Source organism: Diceros bicornis, chromosome 25 (assembly GCF_020826845.1).
Source record: "Diceros bicornis minor isolate mBicDic1 chromosome 25, mDicBic1.mat.cur, whole genome shotgun sequence".
In the NCBI taxonomy this organism is placed as follows: domain Eukaryota; kingdom Metazoa; phylum Chordata; class Mammalia; order Perissodactyla; family Rhinocerotidae; genus Diceros; species Diceros bicornis.
In genome coordinates, this window is record NC_080764.1 from 7,425,755 (window position 1) to 7,444,934 (window position 19,180).

Here is a 19,180-nt window from a genome sequence, read left to right on the forward strand (position 1 = left end):
ACACAGACTCGCATGAACACACATGTTGGGACCGCAAGTGCGCCCACGACACGGCCGACAGTGGGCCTCGGCTTTCGCGTTTTGCTCTGTGGGCACAACTGTGTTCTGAGCGTGAAGCCCTCACCAGCTGTGCCTCGTGACCGTGGGCGAGTTGTTAGGCTCTCTCGACTTATTTCCTTGACTGTAAAATGTGAGTGACAACAGTACCTCCTCGAGGGCGGCAACAAGGATGACACGAGCTCGCACGTGCGAGGCGCCTGGAGGAACTCAGCGGCTGCGAGCACCAGCCGTGGGTGTCCCCACGTTTCTCCCAGGTGCAGGGTGAGCCCGGGGCAGCCCCACCCCCACCCACCTGGTGTGGGACATATCTGGACTTCAGGTATCTGCTGGTTAGTGGAGCCTCTCCCTCGTCCCCAGACCCCAATAACTGGTGGGGGACCAACAGGCCGTTCATCTGGGAAAAGAATGAAAATGGATCCCCAAAAGAATGAAAATAAGCAAAAATAAATAAGCAACTGATGATTCAAAAGAGTCTAGACACGACTTCATACCACTAGGGTGGCTAAAATTAAAAAAAAGGAAAATCACAGGTGTTGGCAAGCATGTGGAGAATTGGAACCCTTGTGCACTGCTGATTCGATCATAAAATGGTGCAGCCACTGTGGAAAACAGTCTGGTGGATTCTCAAAAGGTTAAACATCAGATTATCATATGAGCCAGCAATCCCACTCCTGGGGGCATATCCAAAAGAACTGAAAGCAAGGACTCGAACAGATATTTGTACACACACGTTCACAGCAGCATTGTTCACAACAGCGGAAAGGGGGAAACGACCCAAGTGTCCATCAACGGATGAATGGCAGGTCCATACAACAGAATATCATTCAGCCACAAAAGGAATGAGATTCTGGCTACCACATGGATGAACCTTGAAAACATCTAAGTGAAATAAGGCAGACACAAAAGGCCAAGTAGAGCATGACTCCGCCTACCAGAAATCCCTAGAGGAGTCAAATTCATAGAAAGAAAACAGAACAGTGGTTGCCAGGGGCTGGGGGAGGGAGAATGGAGGGTTAGTGTTTAATGGGCATGGAGTTTATTGGCGATGATGAAAAATTTTTGGGTGGTGATGGTTGCACATCGCAAATGTACTTAATGCCACTAAATTGTATACTTATAGATTGTTTAAAAATGATAAATATTATGATATGTATATTTTACCATGATAAAAAAAGGAAAAGAAAGAGGCTGGCAGGCAAACTGTGAAGGGAGCGAGGAGACAGCTACACTCACCCAAGCGATCCTCCGGTCTCTGTTCAGCACCAGCCCTGGGGACAGAAGCACAAAGATGGTGTCCGCGCCGCCTGTCAGGGTGAGGGCACTCAACTTGGCCTCCCTGGGGACTCTGGGCCCTTCCAGCCAGGGCTCATTTCTTCAGCCTGGACTGGCGAGGACCGCCCCCGACGTCCTCTTGGGGTTCACCCGGAGCAGAGCTTGCCCACAGCCACCTGGCCACAGACCTGTGGGCCCCACACGGGCACCTCCCCCAGCCACCCCAGTGGGTGGTGCAGAAGGATGGTGGTGGGGACAGTCGCCCTACCTGGCATTCGTAATTTTCATCTCTGAGAACCTTAAAATGTTCATTCAGATCTTTAAACACCAGGAAGGACCCAATAGCTAAGAATTGTGTGGTCACTTGTCGGAGAGAAATGGAGTGACCGAGAAAGGTTGGAGGGGTCGAGAGGCCCGGGTGGTCCCAGCTCCAGGCCGAGCCTCGGTTCTCTGTCACAGTCCCGATGGTGGACAACTTGGCCTCGCCTAGGAAGGACGGACACCCACCAATTCCACACCTGGGCCATGACTCCTGGAGAAATGGCTGCAGGGGTGTCAGGGAGAGTACAGAATCGCAGACCCTGGAGCCGGCCTGGTGTCAGCGGGGGCGGAGAAGTGAGCTGTGGGGTGGTCGTTTGGGGACCCCCTCCACTGGGGAGCCAGGGGACTGGAGGTGCAGGTGTCAACAGGGGTAAATTCCACAAACGCGCCGCCTAAGAAGCAAGCGCAATCCCTCCTTCCTACGAGTCTTTGCTCAAACAGCACCCTCCCAGCCAGGCCTGGAGGCCTCCCCTTTAAAACCACACACATCTCGCCGGGGCCTCTCCATCCGCTCCTGGTTTATGTCTCTCCCCAACGCTCAGCACTTTCTAACGCACTCCACCACTTACCTCCCGGCTGCTGCTTTCCCCCGCCAGAACGCAGCCTCCGTGAGGACAAGGGGTTTGTCTCTGATTCACAGCTGCATCCTCAGGACCAAGAACAGAGCCTCTCACACAGTAGGTGCTCAAAAAGTGCTTATTGATTACCTCTGGGTGGCGGGGGGGGGGTGCGATTGGGGGGGCAGAGTTCAAAGGAATGGGTGCTGTTCTGTTGTGTTAGCTGGGTGATGGCACATGAGTAGTGCTGTTATTATTATTACTGTTAACATTATTATTAGTTAGACGTACATAGATGACATACCAACAAAAGATATTTTGGGAACTAAACTACCCGATTCTAGAGTCCATATGGAAAAATAAATAAGCAAGAATAGCAGAATAAGCATGAAAAAGAGCCATGAAAAGAGACTGTCCTACAGATATTAAAACCTACTGTGGGCCCTCAATAATTTAAACCACGTAGTGCTGGCAAGTGACAGATGGCCAGACCCAGAGAAAGAGAGAAGGTCCAGAGACAGACTCAGTACGGCGGGCAGGCATGATGTGGCAGGTCCCCACACGGGTGAAGGCAAAGATAGATTTTCAAAAAATGGCATTAGGCAACTGAAGAGCCATCTGGAAACAGATAAAGTCAGATCCAAACCTCAGCCTGTGCACTAGATAGACACCCGGTGTATCAAATATTTAAATGCAAATACTCAACTCCAAAAAGCATTAGCATCAAATATGAGATTTAACTTAAACTCGAAATGCAGAAGCCATAAAAAAGACATATATTCAATTACAGTAAAAAGAATTCTGCATCGCAAGAAAAAAAACCACTCTAAGCAAAGTCAAAACATAAATGACAACCTGGGAAAAAGTATTTGTAATTCAATCTCCCCCACATATGAAGAGTTCCGAAACCAGCAACCCATTAGAAAGATGGGCAAGAGGACGGGAACGTACCGCTCTCAGGAAACAAAAAATACAAGAGCTATTCCTCCTTACTGTAAAAAGAAAATGAAAATGAAAACCACGTTGAGATATAATTTCTCGCCTATCACATGGGCAAAATTCCAACCTCATGACAGCTGGTGACACAGGCCTGTCATCCGTCACAGGCTGGGCTGCTCAGGGACAGCCCTGGGGGCACCTGGCAACTTCGAAGCCCAGCGCCCCCTCAACTGTGCGTGCCCCCACTATCTACAGGTCGTTAGCACTTCTGCAAAGCTAGGAACACGGCTGCTACGCAGTACACTGTCCCTCTCTGCACCCGCGGTCCCTCTACGGGGGACTGATTATCCTTCGACATTCACGTGGGAACATCCTGTGTTTGGAAAAAAGGAGAATTGTGGCCCAATCTCCGGGATCCGTGTAAGTACAAGAAACCAAGGGCCAGCCCCGTGGCTTAGCGGTTAAATGCGTGCGCTCCGCTACTGGCAACCCGGGTTCGGATCCCGGGCACGCACTGACGCACCGCTTCTCCGGCCATGCTGAGGCCGCGTCCCACATACAGCAACTAGAAGGATGTGCAGCTATGACATACAACTATCTACTGGGGCTTTGGGGAAAAAGAGGAGGAGGATTGGCTATAGATGTTAGCTCAGGGCCGGTCTTCCGAAGCAAAAAGAGGAGGATTATCATGGATGTTAGCTCAGGGCTGATCTTCCTCACAAAAAAAAAAAAAAATTAGAAACCAAGGAAGCTGCAGAACCAGTTCTACGGCGGGGCCTGTTGTGGCCAAGAGGGAGATAAGGGGATATATTTGCATGTGTTTATAGGTACCTAAGAAAACACTGGAAGGATGCGAATAAACTTAAAAAAGAAGGTTATGTTAGAGGTGAGCCGAAGAAGAGGATAGATGGGACTGGGAGACTTGGCGAGATGTGCACATCTTTTTATATCATTGTGGTTTTTAAACCATGTGATCTAGCATCTGTTCAAAAAGTAATATTAAATTTAAAAACAGAACCAAAATGACAACTAGGTTGGCATCTCTGCTCAGTCCTTTGGAAACACCATCAACCCCATGGGGGCAGGGCATTGTGGGGCGGGGGGCACTGGGGGAGGGGCGTCAGGCTCCCTGCTGGAAAACGGAAAACGGATATTTGAGTACAGAGTGGCTTTCCAAGAAAGAGACAATTATGGAAACATTAAGAAGAGCTATTTTCTGTAATTATTAGGTTTCCTCCTCTAATGAGAGACCATGGAACTTTTAGAAGATAAATTCAGATGATTAACTGTTGATAGAGGTTCTTAGGCATTTTCCACTCAAAATACTTAGAAGGACCAGGTAATTGGAAGATGTTCTGGTCGCTGCACTAGTAGATCATCTAAGCCTAATGAAACCAAGGCCGAGGCTTCTTGACTGCCCTTAGCTCTGGCCATGACCTCCCTGTGCAGATGACCGGCCCCTGCTGCCTGTGCAGGACCAGGGCCACCCCTCGGCCTGGGCCCCCACCAGGGCTCACTGCCCTCCTCCTTCCTCTGGGCATGGGCTCCACCTGCTCAGAGGATGTGAAAACATTTTAAAAGGGGGTTATCTTGGTGGTGGAGTGACCCCTAAGTTATCTGGGTGCCCCCCATGGCGCTGTTCCGTCTGCCCTGAGGCCTTGGCTCCCCCCACGCCTTGGCCAAGTCCTCCTATTCTTCCAAGATGTGCTCCCACGGGACACATCCTGAACTCGCTGGGTGCACAGCCCTGCTGCTCTTCTGTCTGCCTCCCCTGTGACAACGACCTTTGTGAGGGCAGGAACTGGGTTTCTCAGACCAGCCGGTCAGCACAGAAGTCCCTTCCATAAGGAGTCCACCTAGCAGATACCAGAGCAAGTGGCTGCAGCGTTTCCGGAAGTGAGAGGGACTGGTGCTCGGTACTTTCCTCAATTAGATTCAGATTCCGGGGACGCCAAGCGCCAGCAGCCGTGCAACAGGGCTTCTGGACTCACTTATCTCATTCAATTCCCTTCACGACCGTACAGAGGCAGGTGTCAGCATCTCTGTTTTACTGAGAAGGAGTCGAGGAGGGACGAGGCTGGGGTCAGCCCTGGAAGGAGGCTTGGCCTGGCTCAGCTGGGAGGGGTGGACTCTGCACCAGCACTGCCAGGACCCCTCAGGCTGGCCCCGCCAGAGACCTGTGAGAGACACGCCCTCCAAGGGTTTCAGATCCCTGAAAAGTTGCATGAAACATACATTTTATAAGAAAATCATTTTGAGGGGCTGGCCCGGTGGCATAGCAGTTAAGTGCTCGTGCTCCACTGGGGTGGCCTGAGGTTCTCAGGTTCGGATCCCAGGCGCGGATCAACACACCACCTGTCAAGCCATGCTGTGGCGGCATCCCATGTACAGTGGAGGAAGATGGGCACAGGGGTTAGCCCAGGGCCAGTCTCCGTCAGCAAAAAAAGAGGAGGATTGGCATTGGATGTTAGCTCAGGGCTAAATCTTCCTCACACACATAAACAAAGAAAGTTGTTTTGAATGCAGGAGATATCAGAACTCTAGATTCCTCCTTCTCCTGCCACAGCCTGTGATATTGTGATATAATAAGAAATACATGTTTTAGTCTGCTCCCTGGCTCTTGGCCAGAGCTCCTAAAATCTGTGTAATTTCCCAAGTGATAAAGGTGCTAGGAGTGTCTACTGTTCTAATATTTGGTCTTTGACCCCAGTTCCTGACACAGAGCTCCTAAATCCCTTGGAATTTCTTGGGTGACAGAAGCATCTTGTGTTCTAATGAGGTGACTCTGGGTGGGCTCTTGGATGGGTTCAGAGGGGGGGCTGGTGGCCAGAAAGACCAAGCCATGATTAGAAGCTTGGAACTTTCGGCCCTACCCCCATCCTCCAGGGAGGGAAGAGGGGCTGGCGATTGACATAATAATCCCTCATGCCTCTGTGATGAAGGCTCCACAAAAATTCCTGGACTAGGGGATTTGGAGAGCTTCCGGGCTGGTGAACACACTGAGGTTCGGGGAGGGTGGTGCGCCTAGAGAGGGCATGGAAGCTCTGCCCCTTTCCCTACCCCTGCCCTACGCATCTCTCCCATCTGGCCGTTCCTGAGTCAGATCTTTTTATAACCAACCAGTGATCCAGTAAGTAAACTGTTTTCCTGAGTTCTATGAGCCATTCTAGCAAATATCGAACCTGAGGAGGGGGCTGAGGGAACCCCTGATTTACAGCTAGTTGGTCAGAAGCACAGGTGACAACCTGGATTTGCAACTGGCGTCTGAAGGGGGGCATTTTCGTGGGACTGAGCCCTTAAACTGTGGGGTCTGCGCTGACTCCGGGTAGACACTGTCAGGACTGAATTGAATTGTAGGACTCCTGCTGGTGTGGACGAGTGGTCGCTGTGGGAAAAGCCCACCCCTTTAGTGTCAGAAGTGTCCTGCGTGAGAGTGGAGGGAGGAACTGTCCCCCCTTACACAGATCAAATCGTTTTCCACGCCCAGCGCCCTGCTTTGGTTCCCTTCTTACCTCTCACCCAACTCCCGACTCCAGCCCCACTCAGCCTCCCATCCCCCTTCCAGATTGTTCCAGAACTGGACTCTCCCAGGTCTCACTCCGGTGCCCATGACGCTTTGGTCTTCCCTCCACCTTCAGGACAGAGTCCTGATTGCTCAGCTTGCCCACGAGGTCCTCCCGTGTCCCCCTCAAAGCCCCGCTCAAGCTGCCACCTCCTCCCCCACTCCCTGTCACTCTCCTTCTCTCTCCTGCCTCTGACCCCACATGCTATCCAGAATGACCTCCTCTGCCTGGTGACCCCCCCAGGGTGGGCACTCGATAACAGCGTGCTCGGGGAACAAAGGAAAATGATCACAGAGTAGACAATTATCTTCTAACATCTGTTTTCTAGAAACTATCCCAATTCGTTTTTGAGGAATTGAGATACTTGCCCCTCAGGCTGAGAACCCCCGGGAATAAGATGAAGATGCCCCTTGGACTGAAGGACACAACTGGCCAGCCACCAGATGGTCCCCACTCAGCACCCAGTGGGGGAAAATCCATCTCAAGACACTCCTGGCATTTTCCCTAAGGCATGCGAGGTTTTCAGGCATCCCCGACAAGAGAATTTCTGTCCTACCAAGTCCTGGTGACCCCTTAAAAACCTTCAAACAACAGCAGCAAGGAAGCAAAGAGCCAGCCAGATAGCACCCTGTCCCCACCACCCTTACCCTAGCCTGGACCAGGGGAGAGACCTGAGCTAGCCAGGCCCCCGTGGGGCCACACTTCAGCCACTGCCAATTTGGAAATGCGAGTCGATCCATTCCTCCCCACCTCCCCATCCTCCAGTTAAAACCCTCCAAGAGCTTCCCTCTTCTTTTGGAATAGACATCATATCAACCGTCAACCACTGGTAGCTTACTGGGCCCTGACCAGTCCAGTCCCCACCCGCCAGCCTCCATGGCAGCCACTCTCTCTCTCCCTCAATGCTCCTTCCCTCAGGTTCTGGAAATGGACATACTCCCTCCTGCCGTAGGTAGGGCCTCTGCACGTGCTGTCCCCTGAGTCTGGAATGCTCCCCACACCATCACCTCTTCTTCACCTGGGTGTGCCTTCTCTATCCTCTCGCTGCCGTCTGGGCTCCTGGGCAGGGGCTCCCACAGATCGGGGCCCCTCCCCAGGTGGGTAATCAATGCGGTGACTTGGTTGACATCTGTCCCCCGACCCCCAGGCTCTCTACTCTGGCAGTGCAGGGCAGGGGAGGTTCTGCCCCGAGTTTATCCCGCAGGAGCACACGGCCAGCCTGGGGGCCAGCCCAGGATATGAATGGACAGCTGACATCAGCCCCGGGATGGGCTATGAGAGGGAAGGAAGGCCCTGGGTCCTCCCTCTCTGGCCTCAGTTTCCTCATCTGCAAACAAGGGGTCCCTGAACCCCGAGGGTCCTCGCTGCAGCCCTGGGAGGACGGGACAATGTGGTCGGCCGGGAGCAGACAGGGTCTGGGCTGCTGCCACCTGGGGGGCTGAGGACTGGTGGCCTGGGTGTGGGGGCTCTCTGACCACAGAGCACAGAGGAGGCCCAAAGCTCAAAGGGAAAGAGAGTAAACTCAGAAACCCTTCAGCCGCTCCCTCGCCCTTCTCTGCTGGGACCTGCCAAGGTCACAGACCCAACTGCCAGCAGAGGCGGGCAGTGTGGGTGCAGGGCCCACTGACATGGCAGCAGAGTCTGTCCAGCTGGCGGTTGCCCATGGGGAATGCAGACAGTGTTGCCAGGTCTTCCTATTTTTCAAAAGAAACTGGAAATCTCCATTTTTACAGAAAATATTTCTGTTTTAACTATGATGGGTCTATTCAAAATAACCTCCATGCCAAATTTTTTGTTTGAACTGAACAAGCCAAACAAATCATGCTTGCAACCCCAGGGCAGCCCGGCCTGTCTTGGGGGTCTGAGCATCCCCCATGGTGGGCAGGCTGCAGGGGCCGGATGTCGACACAGGCCTGTCCTTTGTCATCAGGGAACTCCAACCAGAGTTGGGCTCTCCCTCCTTCCTGCCACACCTCCAGCTTGTGTCCAGAGGCTTAGGCCTTGTGACTAGAACGTGGATGGAAAGGTAGATAACATAAGGACTAGGCCTCCCCCATCAGTCCCACCCTGGCTGGCCGGGCTCATTGCCTCCTGGTTTCTCCCACAGCCAGTCGAGCTCTTGCTCAGAGCCTTTCCTGGCAGCTCCCTTCGCCAAGACCACCTTCCTCCTGGAGGTCCCCGCGACCAGCTCCCTCACCTTCGTCACTTTGCTCACAAGTCACCTTCTCCACGAGGCCGACCCAGATCATTCTACTTAAGAGAGCAACTGCGAGCTTTTTTGCACTCTGTGAAGGCTCTGAGGGTACCAGAAGCCAGGAGAGAGGCATAAAAAGTCTGTCACGGCCCTGCCAACTCTTTGATCGTGGGCTTCTGGCCTCCAGAACTGAGAGAGAGTAAATGTCTGTTGTTTAAGCCGTGGCAGTCCCAGGAAGCAAATACAGACTCCTGAGAGGTCGGGCTGGATGTTGGGGGTGGCCCTGTCCTCTGCTCCGCTCCAGAATGGAAGGGGGGCTGTCAGGGGCTCTGGGGTCCAAGGGAAGGGACTTGGGAGGAGCCTGGAACGCTGGCTTCCCCAGTGTCACCCACAACCGAGGAGGCACCTGGTGGGGTCCAGGAGCCTGTTGGGTCTTCTTTTAGGTTACTGCCAGGCTCCAAAGGGCCATGGCGGCTGCAGAGGGGCTGGTCCTGACACAGTCATCCAGGCGCTTGCCCACTCCTGCAGCACCTCCTTCCCAGCTCCTCCCTCCCCCTCCCCACCTCCCTTGACAACTGGTTCAGTGTCTGTGCTCACCATTTCACGTGACTAATCGGCTTCCCCAGCCTGGCCAGGAGCATGTCTCATTCTGGATTAGCCCACTTCTGCACCTGGGGCCTCTCTGGCCCAGCCATCTGTGTGGGGCCTATCAGGGAAGCCTGGGCCCACGGTCCTCATGGCCCTCAGGGCCTTCTGCCCTCGACCGCCCCTCTCCATGATGGATTTGCAGGGAGGGGCAGACAAAGGTTCAGAGATGATAACTAAGACAATCCCCCAAAACAGGTCACAAACTGGCAGCCAGAGGCCAAAACAGCTCCTAGGTATATTCCATCTGACCTCAGAGTGTGTTGTCAATTTCCAGAAAAAAATACAATACAGTAGATCTCTGGCTTCTCTGAGCAACCGGAAATTCCGGCCATACTAGACCCAAGTTCCCATATGATAACCACTGACCAGGCTGGCCTAGGCATGCCAGCTCCAGTTCCACAGTCCCTACCACTTCCTACTGCCTTACTCCCAGCAGCTGGATTCATATCACGACTTGCCCAGCTCCCACAGGCATGGTGGTTTTTGACCTCTGCCTCATTGGTACTTTATAAACTGAAGCCACATTCACCCCCTTGCTTGATCCTATCAGCCTATGAGGACAAAAATCCCAAGACTTTGTCACCTAAGAAAGCCAGAGAAGGGCCGGCCCCGTGGCTTAGCGGTTCAGTGCTCGTGCTCCGCTGCTGGCGGCCCGGGTTCGGATCCCGGGCTTGCACCGACGCACCGCTTCTCTGGCCATGCTGAGGCCGCGTCCCACATACAGCAACTAGAAGGCTGTGCAACTATGACACACAACTATCTACTGGGGCTTTGGGGGGAAAATAAATAAATAAATAAAAATTATAAAAAAAAAAAAAAGAAAGCCAGAGGAGTCTAAAAGGGGAGGGACTTATCCAAGACAGCTGAGCTAGCAGAGTCAATTCAGTGCACGTTCCATCCTACACACTGTCTCCCTGGGGCTTTTATGCACCTCCTGGGAGCTGCCTCCTGGAGCCCCTGTCGGGAGCAGGCCCTCCTACGGGTCTCTTCCAGAGCACCCTGTACATCTCCTTTCTTACACCTGTAATAAAATGTCTATTGTTTTGTCTGTCTACTAGTTTATCATCCATTTCTCCTTCTAGAATGTATGTGCCCCGTCCAGCCTCCTCCTTGCTCGACTCCTAGGAAGTCATTTCCAGTGCGGGCACTTGTGAATGGCGCCCCTTGGAGGTGGGCCAGCCAGAGGTACTGCCCACCAGGAGAGGGCTGGGGTCTGCTGTTGCTCACCGCAGCTCTGCAGCCTGGCTCAGGCTGGGCACAGAGCAGACCTTCAGGAAAGGCTTCCTGGACAAAAGTATCCAGAGAACAAAGAGCAGCAAACATGGGCCTGTCGCTGCCCTGAAGCCAAGGTGCCACCAACTCCACTTCCCTGTTTTGAAAAAGTCACTTGGCCCCCTAGGACGTGCAAGCCTCTCTCTGGCACCTGGTACCCACCTCACAGGACCAGCAGAGTGTGGGTGGGACATTACCCAACATTTAATCCCAACACACCTGACCAAGCTCCCCACAGGCCGTGGCTTTCTGCAACGTGCAGTCACTGTCTGACCTGGCACAAGCCACTTTGCCTTTCCGAGCCTCAGTTTCTCCTGCTGTAGGTGGCATGAGTACAGGGCAGTAGGCGGACTAAATGAGATACATTTGCAAAGCACTTAGGATTATGCCTGGTCGGAGCAAGCAGCGATCAAGCCTAGTCATTGTCATTCCCCAGTAGTAGTGCGGTTCAGCAATGGCCTTGGATGGTGAGTCCCTTACCTGTGGCCACCCTGGTGGTTCCCCTCTGCAGGAGGAGTTTCCCACACTCCTCACTCACGTGACTGTTGTTCTTCAGGAACCTGGGGGAGACAGAAGGACGCTGAATGCCTTGGGGCAGGGGGGCCAGACAGAAAGGAGGGGAGGAAAGGGAGAGGAAGGGCACCCCCAAAGGACGCAGGCATGTGTCCATGGGATGTTCACATCAGTGGTGTGAGTGTGTGTGTGTGAGCGCACCTGGAGAGGATTTGGGGGCAGAGAGTGTGTGAAGAGGGGTCACATAAGTGAAGGGCATGGCTATAGGAGGGGGAGAATGAAAAGCAGAGAAAGTCCCAGCTGGGGGATCTGAGGAGGGCCGGGAAGCCTGATGCTCGGGGTGAGCACGGACAGAAACAGGCTTGGTGTGGATGTGTGAGCAGGAGACAGAAGCTTCTTCCGCGCCCCAGAGGTCTCCTCCCTTGGTGCCCTTAGTTTCTCCAGGCCTCCCGCCCCACCGGTCTCGCCCGCCGGCACCCACCCCCGCAGCATCTCCTCCGGGCTGACCACGCTCGAGGGCTTCTTGGAGGCCTCCACTTGCAGTGTGTGCTCTATGGCTCTCCGCTTGTAGATCAGCATGTTCTCCATCTCCTAAGGATTTGTGGGTTCTGCTGGGTGGGCAGGGCTCCCAGCTGCAGATGAAGGGGCCCAGCCCCTCCCCACCCCCACCCGCCCTCAGCAGCCCCTCAGTGGCGCATCCTCTACACCCTCTTAGCCTGTGATTCATTCTGACCCCGTGAGGGGTGGCACAGGTTAGTAAGCCCTCAGTCACCACCAGCCCAGCCCTGCCTGTGGCTGGGGACAGCTGGAGGGACCAAGCTGGAGGACAGAGGGAAAGGAAATCTCTGTCAACTGCCAAGTGTTTGCAAAGGTGCGATATTAGGGGCCATAGGTCATGAACCGTCCAGGGTTCGGGGTTCAACCATGACAACTTCATCTGGTTGAACTAAGGCTATCACTCCCAACGGTGGAGAGGAGACTGGCTGAGGGGGTGCAGCTCGGGGACCTCCAGTCCCCCATCAAGTACCCATTTCCAGCCCAGCTCACTCAGAGAATGGCCTGGCCCTGTCCACAGTCCACAGCCTGGAGGAGCAGTGGGAAGTGACAGTCCCATCTGTGCCCCCTGAGAAGGCAGGACAGGGAGGACCAACCACTCACCAAGACCCCCCAGGAGGAAGGCCCTGGGGGCACTGTGTTGGTCAACTCAGCGGGTGAAACAGATAAAGAAGCAAGAGTGGCAGCCACCGCAGTCTCACTGCATCCTCACGACAACGCACGAGCTATCCGTTCACGCAACATCCATTGAGCACTCACTCTGGGCCGGGGTTGGACACGTGGTGATGAAAAGACAGCCACGATTCTGGCCCTTGTGGAGTTTGTGGTCATTTTAGGGACAAGAAAACTAAAACTGATGAAGGAGCTACATCACAACCGAAAGGCAGAGCCTTGGGAACAGAATGACAGAATGTCAGAGCTGGCAGGGCACCTCCCAGGTCATCTAGTCCAACCTCCTTGTTTTACAGGTGAGGAAACTGAGGCCCAGAGAGGTGTAGTGACTTGCCCAGGGTCACACAGCAGGTAAACGGTAGAGCCAGGACTCAGATGCAGAGCAGCACTGGCTGTTGTCATTGGTGGTGGAGGCACTGGTGGCGGAGGTGAGAAGGGTCAGCACTTTTACCATTGGTCCACACTCTGGGTTGCTGTGTGCAGTTGTGCAGTTCGTGCACAGCACAAAGTCATTTCACTAAGTGTGAGTGCAGGTGGGCTCGCCAAACCGTGTGCCCCCAGAGCTTCCTCAACCCACTGCTCCTACCCTCTCCCACCCCAGCCATTTCTTGATCCACCTGGCATCCTGCAGATCCCGGGCCACACACTGGGTTTCCAAGGATGACAAAGGTCCCTGCACCCCTTTTCCTGCCCACTCCTAGGGCTATAAGCAGCATAACTCTGTCCTCTGTGAGGGGTCCCCTGACCCGCCTTGTCTACCTTCTGCCACTTCCTCCCGCCTCCCTGGTACCCACCAAAGGAGACAGGGCAGAGGGCACTAGCCAGGCCCCGGGTCTCCCCCAGCGACAGCATGCACGAAGGCCCCTGTTCTTACATTAGAGTCCAGGGCAAATGGCGATGAGTCCAGCAAGATAAGTTTATCCACCATCTCGGGGAAGATACAGGAAAACTACGATGCGACACAAAAAGGGAAGAATGAATAGGAGAGGAAGATGGAAAAGGGACTCAGACTTTTCCCAGGGGACACTGCTGTTTCCCGAGACACCTTTCAGGCTGGGGGAAGGGTGCTAACCAAGAGGCCAGAACAAGAATCTTCTATCCCTTCAGATCACCTTCCTCTCCCCTCCTCCCGCAGTCTGCGCCCAGCACCAAGCTCCAAACCCTAGAGATGACTGGACTCCAGGGCTCTCTGTGACAGAGGGGATGGGGAATGTCAAAACCCTTAAGTCCAGTAGGAATCTCCACTGTTTCACTCACTTCCCACAAAGCAAACTGGCACCAGCTAATAAAATGCTGGCTTGAAACTGGGATATGAGTCACTTCCTTTCCCAGGTAACTTGCCCTCCCTCCTCCTGCTCATCCCATGCCACCTGGAGGAGGGCCCAAGATGGCCAGAGGTGGTCCCTGCAAAACCATCTACTCACCATTCCACCCACAGTGCCACCTGGGGGACAAAAGAAGAGTCTGGCTGATATTTCCCAGCTCTCAAAATCCTACTAAAACTTCCTCCCAGGAGCCGACACACCCTCAGGTAGGGGACTGGCTCCTCTCTCCCGCTGCTGGCCGGAGTTCTGTATTTGCTGTGAAACTTGGGGCTCCCTCTCCGGGGCCATAGGGCCCCTTCATCAGACCCGGCCACTCAAAAGGCCACATTTTCTTTATCAAATTGAGAGCCATGCTGCCTAGGGCGCCCTATGTCTCTCAAGGGAGCTGCCTGAGGCCAAAGGGCACAGTGCCCAAAGGTCAGTGTCTAACAGACCACCCCCCCCTCCTTGCAGTTCCCAGAAGCACAGGGGAAGTGCACCTGTGTACCGACTCCTCTCTCTCCCTCGCAGCCCCACCACTGAGCCCAGCCAGTCCTGGCCAAGGCGTACTCACCAAAACTGTGGCCCAGGAGGGAAAATCGATTCCATTTCAAGGCTGAAAACACACGGAGCCAGGTCTGCAAGGGCCCAGCCTCACCCGCCCTCTGTCCTGCAGTCTCTGTGCTTGGGAAATCCCTCCCCAGCATCTGGGGGTACCCCATTCAGGAAACCAGCTTAGAGGCGCCCCAGCTCCCCCACAGGGGTGGAACCCTCAGGAGGAAGCAAGCCCTTCTTGGCAGCCCTCCCCAACTTTCCCAGTCACCCATGCATTCCTGGAAAAACTGGGACCAGACCCCAGGTCGTTCCCAGGCCGGTGCTGCTTCCTGGCTAACACCCAACTTCATCAATGAGAGGGGGTGTCGCAGGGCACAGCCCCCCCAACACACACACACACACACACATTCTGCCTCTTACCTGCCACAACTCTTCGAATCTCACTCACAAAGTTTTGGTGGTAATACGGGAGACCTGGGCTGTAATGGGACGAGAGCCCGTGACCCCCGAAATCCATGGCAATGTAATGAAAGTCTGAAATGGAGTTAAGTGGGTAGGAGAAGGTGTCTATGTCAGCCGTCTCTCCCCCCACCCCCCGCCCCATTCTCCTCAGTCTTGCCACCTCGCCCCTGGGTGGCACCTCTCTTCACCTTTCGGGAGAAGAGGGATGAGTTGGTCGAAGGAGTTGGCATTGTCCAGCCAGCCGTGCAGGCAGAGAACAGGGTGGCCCTGCTGGGGGCCCCAGGCTTTGGCAGCGATGTGGCCCCAGGGCACAGCCAGCTTCAGCTCTGAAAACAGACCTGAAAGACAGAGACACGCCCTCATTCGTGAGGCTGGCACTTCCTGAGCCCCTCGTCTATGACCCAGTGTGTTCAGGGCATCAGCACTACCCAGGGGGCTCAGATTCCCATGCTGCCCCCAGGGGGTCCTCGTGTAAGTTCACACAGGGAGAACCTGGCTGGCCTCCCACGTACGCTCCTCTAACTTGGGGTTCCCGGAACGCTGAGAGGCCACGTGTGGCCGTGTCCTGGGGTCCCCATCCCCGGCTGGTCAGGCTCAGCCCACTCCCGGGGCCACAGGTGAAGGAGCTGCCACAGGCAGGAGGGCGGCGTGGTCGGCGAGCCCTCTCCCTCCTTCCCGCCGCGGTCCTCCCGAGGAGGAAGCGTGCGCGTGGCCTCCCCCACCCCGCTCTAGTCTAGGGGCCCGGGCCGGGGTCCTCACCCATCGCTCGCGTCCCTCGGCGCACCGCCGCTGTCAGTCTGTCGTCGGGGCCGGCCCCGCCTCTCTGCCCAGGCCGCGCCCCTCGCCGGCCGGCCCCGCCCAGGCCCCGCTCCTCGCCGGCCAGCCGTCCCTGCGGGAGACCTCGCGGCTGCCTGGAGCTCCAGGGCAGCGCGGCCTGGCCCTCGGTGCCGGCCGGGAGGGGCCCCGGCGCTGGGAAACCCGCCCCGCCCGCCCGCGGAGGCTGTGAGCAGAGCGCCTGGGGAGTCCCAGGGCGGTGACCAACAACCTCCCAAATCCCTGTCTACACCCGGGTCTCTGCTTGACACGCGGCCGGACGCCGACCCCTGGGCAGTCCCCATGGCCACCGACCCCCGCGCGGGAGCAGCAGCTGGCGAAGGCCCAGGGAGCAGCCACAGCAAGCGGGCGCCCTCTGGGTGCTCTCTGGCCCTCACTGGGCGGCTGAAGGGGTGACTTTGTTTAATGGTTTCACGTCCGCTTGGGAGGCCGGGCTGCGTCCACCGCGTTGTCATGCAGTCCTGGGGTCCTCGGCAGCGCCTGGCACGAACCAGCCTTAGTATTTGTTGGACACGTGAACAAATGAATGTATACACTGGGGACATGGGGGAACCCCCCAGGTGAGGAAGGATTAGAGACAACGACATTCAGCCTGCAAAAGATCAAGAACCCTAAGTCATGAATTCCACACTGATTTATCTGCCCCTCTATGGAGGAAAATTTGCAGTGTTTCCCATGTTTTGCTTTACAAGAATGCTGTAATGTACAACATAACACGGTCAGGAACACTATAAGGTAAACTAGCAGAGGTGGGAGAGCTGGGGTGAAGGCTGAACCAATTGGTAATGTTGCCAGCTGTTTCTACATGGCCACACTGTCCCCTTCTGCGTTCCACCTGTGCTGGGCAAGACTGCCTGCTCCCCTGTGGCCTTGACAGATGAGGAAAGCATTCAACTTCAGAGTGCGTGTCAAGTTGCTAGATGAGAAATTGTATCACAGGGTGCTTATAGTTAGAATTTCTCTTTTTACAACTGGGCTTACTCTTTTTTATATACTTAAAGGCCATTTGTATTTTTTAATGTCCTTTCCCCATTTTTTTCTATTATTTCCTGATTTCTTAGAACTCTTAACTGCGAGAGAGATTAGTTCATTTCTCTATGACATGAATTGCATATTTTTCCCCAAATACTTGTCATTTGACTTTTGAATTTATTTATTTATTGCCATGCAGAAGTTTTTAAATTTTTATGTAGTCAAATTGGTCACTCTTTTCTTATTTCACTTCTAGATTTTGAGTCATCTCAGAAAGGCCTTTGTCATTAAGTTTTGGGTTGGATAGTCATGCAGCAGAAGATTGCTAGAACCGCAATGGCACACGGAAGGAGTTTGGAAAATTCTTTGTTAAATGAATGAATGAATAATAATACACAAATAGGCACACCAGTGTACGTCACAAGTTGTATTTTTCTTTTTAGTTCCTTAGGGCGCCCATCAGAGTGCTTAGAATGTTTTGGGGCCTCGTGTCCAGTTTGATGGCATATTCTCCCTTAGACTATGGGTCCGTCTCTGTGCGGGACGTTGCCAAAATAACTCATTGTCAAGCTCCTTGAGGGTCAGTTAGTTTCACACAGAGAGAACTGTTAGAGAGGTTGCTACTCTACACAAATGTACACCCGGTCATGGGGCCCTAACAAGGTGACCTGCGTTAACTCAGCCTCAGGACGGTTCCCCACCCTCCACCCCCCGCAGACTGGACAAATGCCCTCACGGTGGGTGGGAGTGAGTGGCAGCGCACCCCTGAGGCCTCAAGACTGAGCAGATCCTCCTTGGTTTGGGCACGGATTCAGGCATGCTGGTAGTGAGTTAGGGGACACGGCATGCAGCCAGAGCCAACTGAGACAGTGACGGACGATGGCCCAGCCTGATATGACCCAGGGGCTGGTGAGCCGGGAGTGTCAGCAGCCCGAGGGTACACAGGAGGACTCGAATGCCGGGATGGAAGGGAATTCTGGGTCACTGTGGTGTGCCTGGTCCTGGTGCAAGTGCTTCAGAGGGAGCGGCATACTCCAGGGCAACTTGGCAAACGCTGTGGAGCTACTAAAGACCCTTCGCTGACACCCAGTCCCGCGGCTGGTAATACAGTCTTGCTCCACCAGGCCTAGTCATAAGAGTTCTCCATACTCTGCCGTCTGCAGGCCAAGGTGGCTGCCAGCCCGCCCTGTCCTAAGGCGCAGTGGCCTAAGCACCCTCTGCTGGGTCAGCTGTTTCCTCCTCCCCACCCCTTCATGGGGCGGGGCCTGACCCGTCTCCTTAGAGCCCTAAAGTGGCTGATGTGGTGGAGGAAGATGACTGCTCCATATTTCTTCCCAACAAACTAAACCCCTATTTTGAGGAGCTAAATAGCAAGCCATTCTGAGAATACCCACAGCTTCTCTTTTAGTTCTTTTGCCCACAGACACCGAGTTCTAACTTCGTTTCAATTAGACCTTGAAAGTCACAAAATTGAGTTCACCCAAACCAGTAGATCTTAACTCAAAGAAACCAACTCTCCTCCCAAACTCACTCTTCTGGAGTGATATTCTGAATGTGCAACCACCCCCAGGCTGGGGTCCGCCTTAACCCCTTGTTGCTAAGGAGCTCAACAGGACTCCCTAGGAGTCCCTGGGGAGGGGTCCGCGGAGGCTCTTCACCATCAGGTGTGAGGACATTTCAGTACTTCAACAACTGGGACAGCCACACTGTCAGCGTGACACCACTGTCCTCCCATGGCCTCGGGTTGGAAAGGGAAGCCACTTATTCTCTTTATCCCAGAATATCTAACTGGAGGGAACCTTATGGTTCGCCTGTCCCCAAACCCTTGTGTTTTCAGATTCATTGAGGAAACATTCCCTGAGGAGGAGGTTTATGTGAGACTATTTGCTGGCAGCTGGAACAGAGAGACATGTCAGGCGTCCCTGCCATCGGGCAGTCCACGATGACAGTAGGGAGAAAGAGGGCACAGATTAGAGAGATTAGGAGGTAGAACAGGCAGGGTTTGCGTGCGCTGAGGAATGGGGAGGAGGCTGGAAGAGGAGGGCATTGGGATGCTCCCCAGGATTCTGACCTGGGTGACTGGGTGGACCCTGGTGTGTGCTGTCAAGATGAGGACAAGAGAAAAAATGATTAGGGGCCGGCCCTGTGGCGTAGCGGTTAAGTGCGCGCGCTCCACTGCTGGCGGCCCGGGTTCGGATCCTGGGCAACCACCGATGCACCACTTGTCAAGCGATGCTGTGGCAGCATCCCACATAAAGTGGGGGAAGATGGGCACAGATGTTAGCTCAGGGCCAGTCTTCCTCAGCAAAAAGAGGAGGACTGGCATGGATGTTAGCTCAGGGCTGATCTTCCTCACAAAAAAAAAAAAAACAGAGAGAGAGAGAAAAAATGATTAGGAGGCTGAAGGGTAAAATTCATTGAGCCAGAGGCTACAAAGAAGTGCTCTCAGAAGCTAGAATGAATGTACCAGAAAGGGTGACTGCACCT

At 54.3% G+C, this 19,180-nt stretch overlaps 1 protein-coding gene across 1 annotated transcript in view; it reads right to left on the bottom strand.

Moving 5' to 3' along the window:
* The window catches only part of SERHL2 (serine hydrolase like 2), a 24,206-nt gene extending 8,510 nt beyond the window's left edge, over nt 1-15,696 (bottom strand). Inside the window, exons 1-9 of the mRNA XM_058568215.1 lie at nt 15,647-15,696; nt 15,076-15,225; nt 14,846-14,959; nt 14,445-14,486; nt 13,991-14,010; nt 13,441-13,515; nt 11,821-11,930; nt 11,307-11,386; nt 1,294-1,328 (exon numbers count right to left, since the gene is read on the bottom strand). Coding sequence (XP_058424198.1) covers nt 1,294-1,328; nt 11,307-11,386; nt 11,821-11,930; nt 13,441-13,515; nt 13,991-14,010; nt 14,445-14,486; nt 14,846-14,959; nt 15,076-15,225; nt 15,647-15,650 — 630 coding nt within the window. The 5' untranslated portion in view covers nt 15,651-15,696. The remainder of the gene's footprint in view (nt 1-1,293; nt 1,329-11,306; nt 11,387-11,820; nt 11,931-13,440; nt 13,516-13,990; nt 14,011-14,444; nt 14,487-14,845; nt 14,960-15,075; nt 15,226-15,646) is intronic.
* Nucleotides 15,697-19,180: the final 3,484 nt, after the last annotated feature.